Source organism: Ranitomeya imitator, chromosome 3 (genome assembly GCF_032444005.1).
Source record: "Ranitomeya imitator isolate aRanImi1 chromosome 3, aRanImi1.pri, whole genome shotgun sequence".
Lineage (NCBI taxonomy): Eukaryota > Metazoa > Chordata > Amphibia > Anura > Dendrobatidae > Ranitomeya > Ranitomeya imitator.
The window spans coordinates 174,776,037-174,792,097 of record NC_091284.1 but is presented as its reverse complement, the minus strand read 5'-3'; the positions used below and the strand labels follow the sequence as shown (position 1 = coordinate 174,792,097).

The 16,061-nt window shown below is 41.4% G+C and overlaps 1 protein-coding gene across 1 annotated transcript in view; it reads left to right on the top strand.

Annotated features, from left to right (window-relative positions):
- The window catches only part of OTC (ornithine transcarbamylase), a 69,159-nt gene that overhangs the window by 24,557 nt on the left and 28,541 nt on the right, over window positions 1–16,061 (top strand). Inside the window, exons 2-3 of the mRNA XM_069761619.1 lie at window positions 1,593–1,722; window positions 11,721–11,802. Coding sequence (XP_069617720.1) covers window positions 1,593–1,722; window positions 11,721–11,802 — 212 coding nt within the window. The remainder of the gene's footprint in view (window positions 1–1,592; window positions 1,723–11,720; window positions 11,803–16,061) is intronic.

The window sequence follows — 16,061 nt, the reverse complement described above, 5'->3', positions numbered from 1 at the left end:
AATTTATAAAATTAGAATACAAGTTGAAATATATGCATGCACCCATACTGTAAATTGTAAGGTGTACACAAGTCAAAGAGGGAAAAGGCCTTAGGACAGAGAGGGACACATCACTTGTCATTTTATAGCTGTTTTTCATTTTTCCAAAAATGAAAATTAATTCTGGCATAAAGAAACTAGATAAAGCTATTCTTTGAAAGTAAAATATCCTGAAGAGAAGCTAATACATGTCTGTAGTCAAATCCTTGGGTTTAGGGATTAAGTTCACACTACATTTGTAACTGCATTTGATGTGCATACACATATAACAGCTGGATTCATCCACTTTTTTAATGAGCTGCATAGAACTTATGCAAAAATTGGACATTTTGCCATCCATAGCAGACTAGAGAAACATTGTAACATTGTATGTGACTTCTCTCTGATCTCACTCCCATCCCAGCCTGGTTCGGCAGTGCTCGGTGGTGCAAGGACTCTGGCAACATTTTGTGAGAGCTCGGAACCCCCGCCACTGGAGGTGGCGGATGCACAGATTGAGATCTCGGCAACGAGATCTCAATTTTCACTCACATATAACAGAGGAATGCATCTTGGCGTGGAGGTAGGGAAATAAATCAGAACAGAGGATAGGGAGTTATCACACATTCAAACCAAGCAACAGTCACTGATAACTCCTCCAACTCTCATACTCATATGAACTCCTCTCCCTCTGTTAGCCATGCAGCAAATGCTAGCTCTAACTAGCATTTGTATCAGAGTCCAAATTATAAAGGGGATAGAGGCACTAACTGAGCTCACAGGGATATCCAAAATGGCCTTCTGCCAGAAGGAATAAACACCGTTAAAATGAAGTGCTTTATCTCAGCGTCAGAGAGCAATCAGACACTGCGGTCTTAAGGCTCCTCACTGTTGCGGTAACCCCGTGACAGTCAACTTGCCGTTTCTGAGGTTGGCAACTCTGATGAACTAACCTCTGCAGTAGAGATAGTTCTTAGTCTTCCATTCTTGGGGCATTTGTCATGAGAATCAGTTTCATCACAGCAATTTATCATTTTCATAACTCTGCTTGAGGATGCCATCAAGGTTCTGTCAGTTTTCCAGTTTGACTAACATTTATGTTTGAAAGAAATGATGGACCATTGTTTCTCTTTACTTATTTACTTGGCTGAGAGGTTCTTGCCATATTCTCGCAAAGAACAGTTGTGGAATAGGCTCAGCATTGTTTGGAACAGTGTACCAACACTGCCCCTGCAAAACACGCCTGATGGTCACATACACTTTCTGAACGCTGGTGATACCACAAATAAACTCTTGGCAAGGCATATCTGTTCATTGAAAGCCATTCCATGTGACTACCTGATGAAGCTGCTTGAGAGAATGCCAAGAGTGTGTAAAGATGGTCTCTGAGTAAAAGGGGGAATTTTGAGGAACCTAAGGTTTGGCACCCATTTCTTTACTCCCTGTTTCCATATACTGTACGTGTGTGTATATATTTTGTTAAATAACTGTTACGTGACTACATTTCCCAAAAACATGGTGTAACCTCAGCCTTAGCATGCACAAATTGACCGTGGCATGTTCTTCACTTACAGGTCTTCTCATAGTAATCTACAGTTGAAAGGTTGTGATCTTTTAACACTGAAAAACTTCAATGCTGAAGAAATAAAGCATTTTCTATGGGTATCAGCAGATTTGAAACACAGGATAAAACAAAAAGGAGAGGTGAGAAGAAAATCATGAATGTGTGCTCACATGACATATTATGTACATTGTAAAATGAAATGGACAGTTTTTGCACTTATTTTATTACCTTGAATAAGCCATTTTTGTGTCCACAGATATGGACCTTTTTATTTATTGCTAATTATTAGGGTTGCTCCCCAAAGAAGCATTGCTCACAGGGTGATACTGCAGAGCAGCCTAAAGACATGCCCAAGAAAATCTAGTGTGCCACCCAGGGGCGTAGCTGTAAGAGTTGCAATCACACCCTGGCCAGCGTACTAGCATGGGTTTTAGAGCAATTGACAGAAACATTGGCAGTGTTTTTACTGATGAGTCTTTTCTAACTTCTTTTTGGATGTCTTTTGTGGCATCTTTGCCACTGCCATATTTTTTTACATTTTTTTTTTTTACTTATAATTTTCTATATACACCAACAAATTATCCCATAAAGAACAGGGTACAAAATTCACCATAATCTGTGAAAAAGTCGTCCGGTCTTTCAAAATTCAGAATTCCCAAGGTAACCAAGAAACGCCAACTTGGTAAATCCTGACATGATCTTCTGTCATCAATGTCTCAGTTTGGTACAGATGATCTGTAAGGTGCACAGGGCAGTAGTCTTGGGTGAGGGGCTGCTGTGTTCCCACAACCTGGCACCCCATAAGTAAATAGTGTCTCGCTTCCCTTGTGCTGTGGGTGTACTGTATAACAATTACGTTCGATGATCCCAGATACAGAAACATCTGCACATTCAATAGGGAACACCTGGTTATTTTCAAACAGTTTAACATTACTGAGCAGTCCAAGTTCAATTGTTACAGCACAATATGTTGTCGCAGTAACGGTGCCTTTAGCCTGAACTATCCCTTTCCTTACTGACATCTCTGTCTTCTCAGATACTCCGTCCGTCTTTGCAGCTCCCATAAGTCCTGACCCAACCTCTGTATGCGATTACCCATCCAGCTTCCCCATGTGGAAAGAGATTATGGCAGGGTTGTGTGCCTAATTTGGCCCATATGCACCGGACATTTCAGGGAAGATCTGCTGAAGTTTATTGTGGCCATTCTCATGCTTTCTAACAGTCTACATTTGTGTCCTCAGCCCTCTGTCCTAGGACTTCTGCTATCACTTCTACTATCGAATCTTATAAGGAAGTTCTCCCCTTGTTATCTAACCTAGCTTCCTCCCTTGGCTGGGCTAGTCCCAACTCTTTAACTGTTCCTAAACCTGTGCAACTTACTTCCTATATCTAATATGCCCAAAACTGCACTTTCCCTACTCTAGCTTAATCCCTATGTCCTTTGCTACACCTTATGATATCCTAAGCTTATCCCTAAACTTTCCCGAAATGTTTTACATAAAATACATTATACATTCACAATACGTTTACTACGCATATTAGTACCTATAAAATTCAATGAAGTTTCAAGTTTTACTTTGCTCATACAATAAAACCATATTCTAGCATTTATTCCTGTACAATTCCTGCAAATGTTGTCTTTAGGGGGAGAGTTGTATGACTGCTCCTGTCACACTCTCAGGGTTTGTTTCCACGTGCCATATTACATCAGGATTTGCTGCAGATTGGACACTGCGTACAGCCGCAGCGGCCAGATGTTACAGCATACTGGAGGGGATTTTATGAAATCCCGTCTCCACTATGTGGGCGCGGCCGCATCCGGCGACCCTGCGTTTCAGGACATGCGGGACATCTTTATAGACCGCAGCATGTCTATTTAACTTGTGGAGACACTCCGTCTCCACTTGATAAATACCACAGTCCTATGTGTAGGATGCAGTGATTCCACCTGTGTTCAATGAACACAGGCGGAATCACTACGCGTACAAAAGGGGACAGGGCTTTGGGCAGAGCGGGGAATCCGTTGCGTCCAAAGGGCAGCCATTTAGGCACGTGGAAACATACCCTTACAAATCCATCTCAACCACCCTCTCACTAATGAAAGAATTTTCTCAAGATTTTGAGATTATCAAGAGGACAGCAGTCAGGAAGTGCTTAAAAAGATGTTGTTTTTATTGTTTGGAAATAGATCCAGTTTGAGGGGGTGGTCATGACAAAACACTATAGCACCCATGTAAAAATAATGTGTAGGCACACAAAAACACACCAACAGTGTAAGAAAAATAAACAATAAGGCAGTTTGTAGTGTACTTCACATTTTTCTATTGGCTCTGACATTTTCTTGCCACATTCATCATCTTGCTGCAGTTTTGCCGCAAATAAAATGCTGCAAAACTACAGGATTAAAAAAAAAGTGTAAAAAATAAAAAAATTCTTGCAGCGCAGTCAGGGTTATTAACCCAGAGCATAACTAAGAAGAATACTTGGCACTCAACTTTAGAAGATTATTTTGTGTTTAATGCAGTTAGAAATGAAAACATTTCGGCCCTGTTTGGCCTTCATCAGTTACAGACTGCACAGTATGTGTCTTGTCCAATTTAGTGAGTCGGACAGTGGTAAAAAGATCACTTTAAATGAACGCTGTGGAAACTGTGACTATCAGTGTCAGAAGGATGAACATTGCCGGCCGGGGCTGTGATAACAGACAGTGCGCGCGTGTGTCCTGCATCAACGCGGTATCCACCGCTAGTCAGCAGTGAATACCGGTGGATACCGCATTAATGCAGGACACACACACGCACTGTCTCTTATCACAGGCCCGGCCGGCAGTTTTCATCCTTCTGACACTGATAGTCACAGTTTCCACAGCGTTCATTTAAAGTGATCCTTTTACAACAGTCCTACTCACTAATTTGACAAGACTACGCACATACCGTGCAGTCTGTAACTGATGAAGGCCAAACCAGGCCGAAACGTTTTGATTTCTGACTGCATTAAACACAAAATAATCTTCCAAAGTTGAGTGCCAAGTATTCTTCTTAGCTTTATACGGTGTGGGAACCTACTTGAGCACCTTCCCTAGTAGTGCATACGGTGTTCTCATCATTATTAACCCAGAGTATGACATGGGTTAATACTTTTTGCAATTTTGTAATATATGAAGGTGTTGAAATAAAAAAGGTTTGTAGAGGGCTGACTGCTGGGTCACATGTTTGCGTATTGACCAGGTCAACACATGACAAGTTACCAGGTGACTCCAGTCTATAATGTCAATGGCAGTAGGAGGCTTTTTTCTATACTGGTTTTTGCAGCGTCCTTCACAGGATGTATAGGATTCGCTTTGTAAAAAAACAAACAAACAAACATATAGGCCTTGAGATTCATCACGGTCTTTGTAATTTTTTAATGGAGTAAAAATAGTTCTAAGGGTTGGTTCACATAAGTATATAAAAAAACATTGTTTCATCCAAAAAAGTGTGTTTTTCTCATGTCATCCGTGTGCAGTCCATTTTGCACAGCAGCAGCTATTAATCATTCACAAGAATGTTTGCAGTTTCCCATTCTATAGAATTGCAATGTATCCGTATCAATCAGATGCTATACCCTGTCTCTTTATGGCATCCATTTTTTTTTACATATCCATAGACTTACCATATTATACTCGAGTATAAGCCAACCCGAGTATAAGCCGACCCCCCTAATTTTGCCACGAAAAACTTGGTAAACTTATTGACTCGAGTATAAGCCGGGTATGCATTGTCCCCTCATCTGTATCTAGTGTATCTAGGTATGCATGGCTCCCCATCCCATCCTTGTATGCATGGCTCCCTGTCCCTGTCCTTGTATGCATGGCTTCGCCGTCCCTGTCCTTGTGTGCATGGCTCCCCTGTCCCTGTTCTTGTATGCATGGCTCCTTATCCCCATCCTTGTCTTCATGGTTCCTATTAAAAAAAAACCATCCTACTTACCTCCCTGCGCGTCCTCACTGCATCTCGTTTCAGCGCCAGCAGCTCTTCCTGCCGAGCGATCACGTGGCCCCGCTCATTAAGATAATGAATATTCACTCCATGCCTTTGGGAGTGGAGAGGCATGAATATTCATTACCTTAACCCCTTTATCCCATATGACATACTATCCCATCGAGGTGACCTGGGACTTAATTCCCAGTGACGGGATAGTACGTCATAGGCGATCGGCTGCGCTCACGGGGGGAGCGCGGCTGGTCGCCACCGGGTGTCAGGTGATTATTACAGCTGACATCCGGAACTATGTGCCAGGAGTGGTCACGGACCGCTCCCGGCACATTAACCCCTGGAACACTGCTATCAAACATGATCGCAGCGTTCCGGCGGCATAGGGAAGCATCACGCAGGGAGGGGGCTCCCTGCGTGCTTCCTTGAGACCCTCGGAGCAATGTGATGTGATCGCGTTGCTCCGAGGATCTCCTACCTCCTCCTCTCTGCAGGCCCCGGATCCAAAATAACCACGGGGGCCTTCCGGGTCCTACAGGGAGGTGGCTTTCAAGCGCCTGCTCAGAGCAGGCATCGGGAAGCCTCCCTGCAATGCCTGTCAGATCGCTGATCTGACACACTGTTTTGCAAAGTGTCAGATCAGCGATCTGACACTATAGTATGATGTCCCCCCCGGGGCAATGTAAAAACGTAAAAATAAGAATATTTACATGTGTAAAAAAAAATAATTAATAAATAAAGAAAAAAAAACTATTGTTCCAATAAATACATTTCTTTAAATAAAAAAAACAATAAAAGTACACATATTTAGTATCGCCACATCCGTAATGACCCGACCTATAAAACTGTTCCACTAGTTAACCCCTTCAGTGAACACCGTAAAAAAAAAAGAGGCAAAAAACGCTTTATTATCATACCACCGAACAAAAATTGGAACACGCGATCAAAAAGACGGATATAAATTACCATGGTACCGCTGAAAATGTCATCTTGTCATGCAAAAAACGAGCCACCATGCAGCATTATCAGCGAAAAAGTAAAAAAGTATTAGTCCTCAGGATAAAGAGATGCAAAAATAATTATTTTTTTATATAAAATAGTTTTTATCGTGTAAAAGCACCAAAACATAAAAAAATGATATAAATGAGGCATCGCTGTAATCGTACTGACCCGAAGAATAAAACTGCTTTTATCAATTTTACCAAACGTGGAACGGTATAAACGACCCCCCCAAAAAAAGAAATTCATGAATAGCTATTTTGTGGTAATTTTGCCTCACAAAAATTGTTATAAAAAGCAATCAAAAAATGTCACGTATCCGAAAATGGTATCAATAAAAACGTCAACTCGTTCCGCAAAAAACAAGACCTCACATGACTCTGTGGACCAAAATATAGAAAAATTATAGCTCTCAAAATGTGGAGATGCAAAACTTTAGGTTAGGGATGTGGTCAGGGTTATGGTTGGGATTAGGGTTAGGGGTTTGTTTGAGTTAGGGGTGTGGTTAGGGTTGGGATTAGGGTTAGGGGTGTGTTGGGGCTAGGGGTGTGTTGGTGTTAGGGGTGTGGTTGGGATTAGGGCTAGGGGCATGTTTGGGTTAGGGGTGTGGTTAGGGTTATGGCTAGGGTTGGGATTAGGGTTAGGGGTGTGTTTGGGTTAGGGTTTCATTTAGAATTAGGGGGTTTCCATTGTTTAGGCACATCAGGGGCTCTCCAAACGCGACATGGCGTCCCATCTCAATGCCAGCCAATTCTGTGTTGAAAAAGTAAAACAGTGCTCCTTCCCTTCTGAGCTCTCCTGTGCGCCCAAACAGGGGTTTACGCCAACATATGGGGTATCAGTGTACTCAGGACAAATTGGACAACAACCTTTGCGGTCCAATTTCTCCTGTTACCCTTGGGAAAATACAAAACTGGGGGCTAAAAATAATTTTTGTGGAAAGAAAAGGATTTTTTATTTTCACGGCTCTGCGTTATAAACTGTAGTGAAACACTTGGGGGTTAAAAGTTCTCACAACACATCTAGATAAGTTCCTTGGGGGTCTAGTTTCCAATATGGGGTCACTTGTTGGGGAATTCTACTGTTTAGGTACATCAGGGGCTCTGCAAATGCAACGTGATGCCTGCAGACCAATCCATCTAAGTCTGCATTCCAAACTGCTCTCCTACCCTTCCGAGCTCTGCCATGCGCCCAAACAGTGGTTTACCCCCACATATGGGGTATCAGCGTACTCAGGACAAATTGCACAATTAGGGTCCAATTTCTTCTGTTACCCTTGGGAAAATAAAAAATTGGGGGTGAAAAGATCATTTTTGTGCATTTGGTGGGTCAAAGTGCTCACCACACATCTAGATAAGTTCCTTAGGGGGTCTACTTTCCAAAATGGTGTCACTTGTGGGGGGTTTCAACGTTTCGGCACATCAGGGGCTCTCCAAATGCGACATGGCGTCCTATCTCAATTCCAGTCAATTTTGCATTGAAAAGTCAAACGGCGCTCCTTCCCTTCCGAGCTCTGCCATGCGCCCAAACAGTGGTTTACCCCCACAAATTGGAGCTGAAGTACATATTTTTTGTGGAAAAAAAGTTAAATGTTCATTTTTTTTTTAAACATTCCAAAAATTCCTGTGAAACACCTGAAGGGTTAATAAACTTCTTGAATGTGGTTTTGAGCACCTTGAGATGTGCAGTTTTTAGAATGGTTTCACACTTAGAACATACCCATCATATAGACCCCTCAAAATGACTTCAAATGTGATGTGGTCCCTTAAAAAAATGGTGTTGTAAAAATAAGAAATTGCTGGTCAATTTTTAACCCTTATAACTCCCTAACAAAAAAAAATTTTGGTTCCAAAATTGTGCTGATGTAAAGTAGACTTGTGGGAAATGTTACTTATTAAGTATTTTGTGTGACATATCTCTGTGATTTAAGGACATAAAAATTCAAAGTTGGAAAATTGCAAAATTTTCTAAATTTTCGCCAAATTTCCGTTTTTTACACAAATAAATGTAGATAATATCAAAGAAATGTTACCACTGTCATGAAGTACAATAAGTCACGAGAAAACAATGTCAGAATCATCATGATCCGTTGAAGCGTTCCAGCGTTATAACCTCATAAAGGGACAGTGGTCAGAATTTTAAAAATTGGCTCGGTCATTAACGTGCAAACCACCCTTGGGGGTTAAGGGGTTAATGAGCGGAGCCACATGATCGCTCTGCCGTAAGAGCTGATGGCGCCAAAATGAACGAGATGCAGTGAGGGTGCACAGGGAAGGTATATAGGATGTGTGCTGTGCTGGAAGCCAGTGGCTGCGGCTGTAACTGCCAGTGTAGTGAATATTCATTTTTCTTTAGCAGTGGGCATAGTTACAGCTGCAGCCGCCGACTCCTGCCTCTGTGACCCGTATCTCCGCCGCTCCCCCCTCCCCCCAGCCATCTATCTGAGATAATGACTTGTGTATAAGCCGAATGGGGGTGTTTTCAGCACAAAAATGTGCTGATAAACTCGGCTTATACACAAGAATATACGGTAAATAGCAGATTTATTCAGTGAAAAAAATCGCTCATCGGCGCTGCCCCACTGAACGGCATTGTTTCGAGTGCTCTCCGTTTTTCCACGGTCAGCACTTGGATCAAAAATATGGTCGTGTGAATGTTTCATTTGTGCCTATTTTTTAAATTAACATTACTTGGTTTTGTCTGTGCTTTCTTTTTTTGTTTTGTGTTTCATAAAGTGATTGTGGTTTTCCATAATGAAGTGAGAATTTTAGCCCAATTTTACTTTGGGAAGTAAGAGATATTTTTAAAAGGTCATACATCTTTCTAGTCAAAAAAGATCAAAAAAAGAAAGACGTAAAAAATGAGATTTTTTATTTTCTTTAATCCACTTGCTCCTTTTTTTGAAGAATTTGGCAGAAAAAAAAGCAATAAGTACATCAAGACAAAAAGAAAAGTAATTTAAAAAAAAAAGGAAATGGTGAACCGGGACCATGCTGTGTAATTTAATACAGCAATAAAAAAAGGTATACTTTCAAAATTTGCCTTACACTCTTTTGGCCTTCTTCATATCAGTGCAGTCCTATGAATAAGGCTTGGTTCAGATTGCATCTTTGCAACATGTCAGTAGCTGCATCGGGCTTTCATCTGAACCCCTGAATTTTAGGCCCACCTCCAAAAGTCAGATGCTGAGGATAAGTAGGTCAGAGCTGCTTCATTAAACTCTATGGCCATCAGTGGTTTTGCCCGAATTCTGTTTTCCAGGGCTTCAGACAAAAGCCCCAATGGAGTCACTGACATCTAGCAAAGTGTTAACATGAAAATAGCCTTAGTTTGACGTAAACTCCAAATACCAAGCATACACAGCAAATAAAATGTGTAATAATAAACCTTAGTACTGTTCTTCTGCTGTTATCTTTAAATCCTCGATATGATCAGTAATTATAGAATAAAAAATGCTGCAATTGTGGACATCAATACACAGCTATACAACTACAGTGATACAATGATAGGGCAGCACGGTGGCGCAGTGGTTAGCACTGCAGCCTTGCTGCGCTGGGGTCCTGGGTTCTAATCCCACCCAGGACAACATCTGCAAAGAGTTTGTATGTTCTCTCCGTGTTTGCGTGGGTTTCGTCCGGGCACTCCGGTTTCCTCCCACATTCCAAAGACATACTGATAGGGATTCTAGATTGTGAGCCCCATCAGGGACAGTGATGCGGTCAAGCGCTGCGGAATATGTTAGCGCTAAATAAAAATAAAGATTAAATAAAGATTATAATGATAAGTGAGGTCCCAGTGGTAATTCAGTCAGTACTAGTGTTGCGCATTCCGATACCGCAAGTATCGGGTATCGGACAATATTTGCGGCATCGGAATTCTGATACAGAATTCCGATACTTTCAGTATATTGGATACCGGAATCGGAAGTTCCCATAATTCAAACAGCCAGAATTCAGCCAATGAGGAATGATTAGCAGTGTGGGCACATCCTGTTCTGCATGGTAGGCACGTAACTACTGGCATGGCTGTGATTGGCTGCTGAAATGATGTCATGAGGGATGCACTATAAAAGTCGCTGCCGCCATTTTGGGTTCACTCTGCTGTGAATTCAGTTAGGGACAGGACGCTGTGTTCTGACTGAGGGCCAGTTTAGAGATAGAGATTTGCTTCATTGTGCTTTACCCAGGCTAATTTAGCAACCGCTGTGTGAGAACCTTGTTTTTACCTTGCAGTGCTGTTCACAGGTGTCTGCAAGGTGTCTGTGTGTGAGCAGCTCACTCTGTAGTCTGGTCTGCAGCCACCGCTGGTTGTAGTCAGCTCAGGCTGCATCACTGCCTCATACTGTTCCATTGTCCTTTTTTCAATTAGTGCAGCCTGCTGCACATTTGTTCAAATTTATCCTATTATGGCTTTCCATCCGTATACAGCTAGATTGTGGGAAAACACTATAGGATTGCATAGAGGAGCTTGGGCTAAACCTCTATGCCTTTAATGTCTCCTCCACCTCCCCAATACATCCTACATTATTCTGAGTTGTTTTCCTTCATGTAGAATTAACCTACAAGGAAAGAAAGGGTTTATTTTAATTACGATATTTTTGTCCCATTGACTTGCATTGGTATCTGGTATCAGTATCGACGATATCCGATATTTTTTGGATATCGGCCGATCCAATCCGATACTGATACTTCTGGATATCGGAAGGTATCGCTCAACACTAGTCAGTACTCCACGTCCTCAACAACCCAAACATTTGTTCTGCCTTTGCTTTATGGTAAAAGGGACATTTCAGAAAGGCAACCATGTAAAATGTTTGACATATCGCCAAGTATCATTTGCAAACATTCTACATATTATTGCATAAATTGCATTTTTTCCATGTAGATTTCGCACCCAGATATCAGTTTTAAAAATTAACAACAAAATACTGACCAAATCTGCCGGAGCCTTGAGAAAGGCTTTCCTGATCTAACATTTGTGAGTTTCAATCTTGACCTTAGCTTGAAAGATCTGGCTAAAGCAAATGGTACAGCCTCTGAAGAAAGTAGGAAATGTATTTACCTGCACACAAGCTCATGTTTCTAGGTTTTAGCAGAGTTAGGTTTCCTCGTAATCTGGCTATGTGGTTTCTCAGCATGTTTTATCTCATGATTGTTTTTTCTTTCTAGTATCTGCCTTTACTGCAGGGTAAATCTCTTGCAATGATATTTGAGAAAAGAAGCACCAGAACTAGGCTTTCCACTGAAACAGGTAATGTGATCTATTCCGAAAGGATCGCTTTTTATTTAAAGGTTACATGAACATTTGCGTATAATTTTATTGCTCCAGGAGATCTAGAAAATAAAAAACTGCAATTTTGTGTTTATATCTAATTTAAAAAAAAGAATTACTGTTTTGTATAAACCCAAACCTATATCTCTCCAAGGTTACTGATTGCAAGCCATTACAATTTTGTATGGTTAACTTAAAGAAGTTTTACAGTACGCTTTTATGTCAGGATATGGATTTGTCAGATATTTTTAAATGTATGATAGTAAATACCACAGTAACTCATAGTAAGTTTGTATGTCTGTATGTAATTTCTGTATGTAATGTGATTCTGCAGTCTGTTTGTTTCCCCTTCTAGGTAAGCTGCTTCTTTATCTACTTTCTAAGGATGTGTACGCATGGAGTTCTTAGAGAAGTTTTTTTGTCCAATCAAAAAGGCTGAAAAATGACTTTAGTAAAAACTTTTCCAAAGGCTTAAAAAAATTCTAAAACCCTTATCAGTTTCTTGAATTGTTTCATATAAAAAAACTATTTTTTTTACTGCTTCAAAAAACACTGTCTGCACATAGTACCTGTTTTCGATGATGTGCCAAATATAGGCCATCTGCCTTTTTGATCCTTCTTCCCCTCTGACATAGTACTCTTAGTACAGTCTAATATACAGTCATGCAGCCGACATTTTCAGCTTTCAGAAGTCTTATCAGTCCCATGTATCAGCAGCAATTAAGGAGTTTAGTGACGGAACTTTTGTCTTTTCCTTTTAAAATGCCCCACCTTATACTGCAGTCTCCAGGGTATTCTGTGAGATAGAGCTTTGAACCCCTTTCCCGCATGCGATATTTCTAAGAGATGACAGGGAGAAACATATGGATCACAAGCAGGAGGCAGGGGGAGCAGCATTAAACTCAAGACGATTGGAAAGGTAAAAATCTCCAAACTGCTATCTCTGCCTCCTGCTTTTAAGAGTTGACGAGGAAAAGAGGACTTGTCACTAGAGTTAAGCGAATTTTTCCAAATTCGGTTCCGATGATGATCGGCGTTGAATATTGTATTTGCAATATTTGTTCAACACAGTTGAATGGCATTGGAGTCAATGGGAGCAGAAATGAACGAATGTGTTCGGAACCGATCATCAAACATAAATTCGACACAAATAGGGTAAGTATATGGCAAATTCAGATTCGAACATATTCGCTCAACTCTACTTGTTACAGCTCGAAAGATTTGCACTTATTATATTTCTGTTGTTCCTCTAAGTAATGGGCTTTGCTTTTGTTGTTGTTTAATGTTGTTGTTATTGTTTTTTTTAATCCAGCTTATAGATAGGCATGGGCCTTTTATTTAGTAATATGCTAATTTTTATGGTAATACAAAAAGGTGCTTGCTTGATTCTCTACAGGCGTTCTTTAAGCTGCTCTCCATTATCTTCTTGTGGGCCACTGCTCCTTGGTAAAGACCCATATTTCTGGAACCATACTGTACTTAAAAAGAACAATAAAATGCTTAGGCAGCAGGAATAAAATAACACTAATCCTGTAATAATGTCCTCAATCCTGGCCCCTTTATTTAATAATGTCACTCATCCTGTAATAATAAAGCTGCCTATCCTGGGTCCCTTCCTGGTGTAATGTATTAGAAATCCTCATCCTGGGCCCCTTTCAATAACAATGTTCCCGTTATGCTGCTCTTCTCCAACATATTTAAAAAATAAATAAATGATTCTTCTTACCTTCTCCTGCTCCCATGTTGTGCGGGTCTCTTGTCCATAGCAGGAGCAGAGATCGGCCGCTGTCACTCCAGAGGATTTGACTGGTAGACATCGCCCGGGACTCTACTAGTATCTCCTGTGGCTCGGTCCCTGGTGGCTTTTCAAGTATGTTTTTCTCTGCAACGCCGCATTGTTTCAGGGGGAAACATATATGGCTAAAGTAATGCAGTCAGTGTCTGATACATGCTGCCTGTAGATCGGGCAGCATGTATCAGCTGTCAGCTTTCCTTATATTAAGCTGAAGAGAGTTGTAGAAAAGGTGAGATGTTTTGTTGAACTATAGGGGATTCTCATGCAGGGTCTCAGTGCAGGCTGCTGTGTGTGAGAGACACAACAAAATAGTGAGAGGGAAGCAACTAGAAACTCTAGGTTGGTAACGAGCCACCAAGAGACAGTCATGTGGGACTAAGGGACAAGTGTCGGCCAGGTCTATGGGGTTGCAGTTAAGAGATACTGACACAGTGGGGCTGTGCTAAACCCATTTAGCAGAAATATAAGAAGAAGAAGATTGTAAGGACCAAATGTACCGTGTTATGAAGCAGAATTACAGCTGTGATTTTCTAGTTTCAGAAAAGTTATGTCCCTAGGCGCAGTATGATATAAGTAAAAATACTGCACTTTGCTCACCCTCCCCAGGTCCTGTGTTGAGTTTCTGCCATTGCCATGGTCTTTGTTATTTGTCTGCAGCTCTGACGTCACATCAGCCAGTTACTAAGCTCAGTGGCTTGTGCTGCCTTCATCGGTATAGTTCATACTGTATGTAGATGGCACAAGCTGCTGAGCTCAGTGATTGTCTGCAGCACTGTCACTGTGACGTGAGCACTGCAGAGGAAAGACAGAGACTGGGGCAGTGGTAACATTTCTGTGATAGACCTGGGGAAAGTGAGTAAAGAACTGTTTAGCATTTTAAAAGAAGCTGCTAATGGAGACACAACTTTTCTGAAATCAGAAAACCCCATGTAAATATTGTACCACCAATTACAACCATCAAGCTGTTACCTCTGCCCCAAACAGAAGCTGTATGCACCAAGAATTACCCTGCGATCATCTGTAAAAACCGCAACACTCCAGCTTCATCCAAGGTGTTCTATTCACCAGACATGTAACCATTCTACCATGGTTCAACCACAACGCTCTTTGCCCAGCATTGTCCAACACCTTGGATGAAGCTGGAGAGTGGCATCTTTTATTATTTTTTTATATTTACTGGATCTAAAGTTTGTCTCTGGACCAGGGTACTTTACTGCCTGCGCCCCTACTGAAGATATGTGTATGGGGAGGTGATGCTTATTTCTCTTGATATTGCCATTATCTGTATTCACATCTACCTGAATTCTACAGTATCAAAAGTTTAATTTTCACCTCTTCCCAATGTGGGATATACCATACACGTATGTCAGATGCCAAGTGCAGATGTATGGCGCAGGCTCAGGAGCAAAGCCTTTTCAATAGCGGGCAGGTGCCAGCTGTGTTATAAAACTGGCACCTGTCGTGATAGCTGTGACTGGAGGTTAAAAAAAAACATAATCTCCAAAATAATGACAGGATTACATTTTTTTCGCCATTTTGCCACACTTGAATTTGTTTTCAATTTACCACTATATTGTCTGGTAAAATAAATGGTCTCATTCAGAATTGTAAGAGATAAAACAAAAACCTAAACACAAAAATTGGCTGAGGCATGAAGGGGTTAAAGATTAGAGTCTCCTAGTATGTTGCAAGCAATGCATTAAGAGAAATGAACCATCCAAAGGTGTAAGGCCAACTAGGGAACACTAAAGGGAACCTGTCACCAGGTTTTCCCAATATAATTGTAGGACCAGTACCTGTTAGCCCTTTTTTTTACAGCATTCCAGTAAGCTGTATGTCCCCGACCCAAAAAAAGACCTTTTATTATACTCACAGATGGAATGGTTCGATCTGGTCAGGATCCGGTGCCTCTTCTCTTCTTACAATCGCCATCCTCCTTCCCTGCTTCAGGTGGGTAACGCACCATACGTCACCCACACAGTGTCCCCAGGATGTGTACCTCCTGCGTAGGCGCACATCTCTCTGCACTGCTGAGGGTAGAGCAAAGTACTGTAGTACGCATGTGCGAGTAAAGGCCAAAGGGCGCCCTTTAACCCATAGGTAAAGCCATTACATGCACATTATAGTACTCAGCACTGCCCATGGAAGTACAGACAGAAGTGCGCCAGCACAGGAAAGTGATGAGGGGCACTATGATGATGACATAGGACGCATCACCCGCATGAAGCAGAGAAGGAAGAGGGCGATTGAAGGGAGAGAGAAGGAACTGGATCAAGACAAGAAATGCCATTGCACCAAACTTCTCCTTCTGTGAGTACATTGAACGGTCTTTTTTGTGACTTGCATAGAGAATTAGGGACATACAGTGGCATGTAAAAGTTTGGGCACCCCTCATCAAAATTGCTGTTATAATGAAGAGTTAAGCAAGCTGAAGATGAAATGA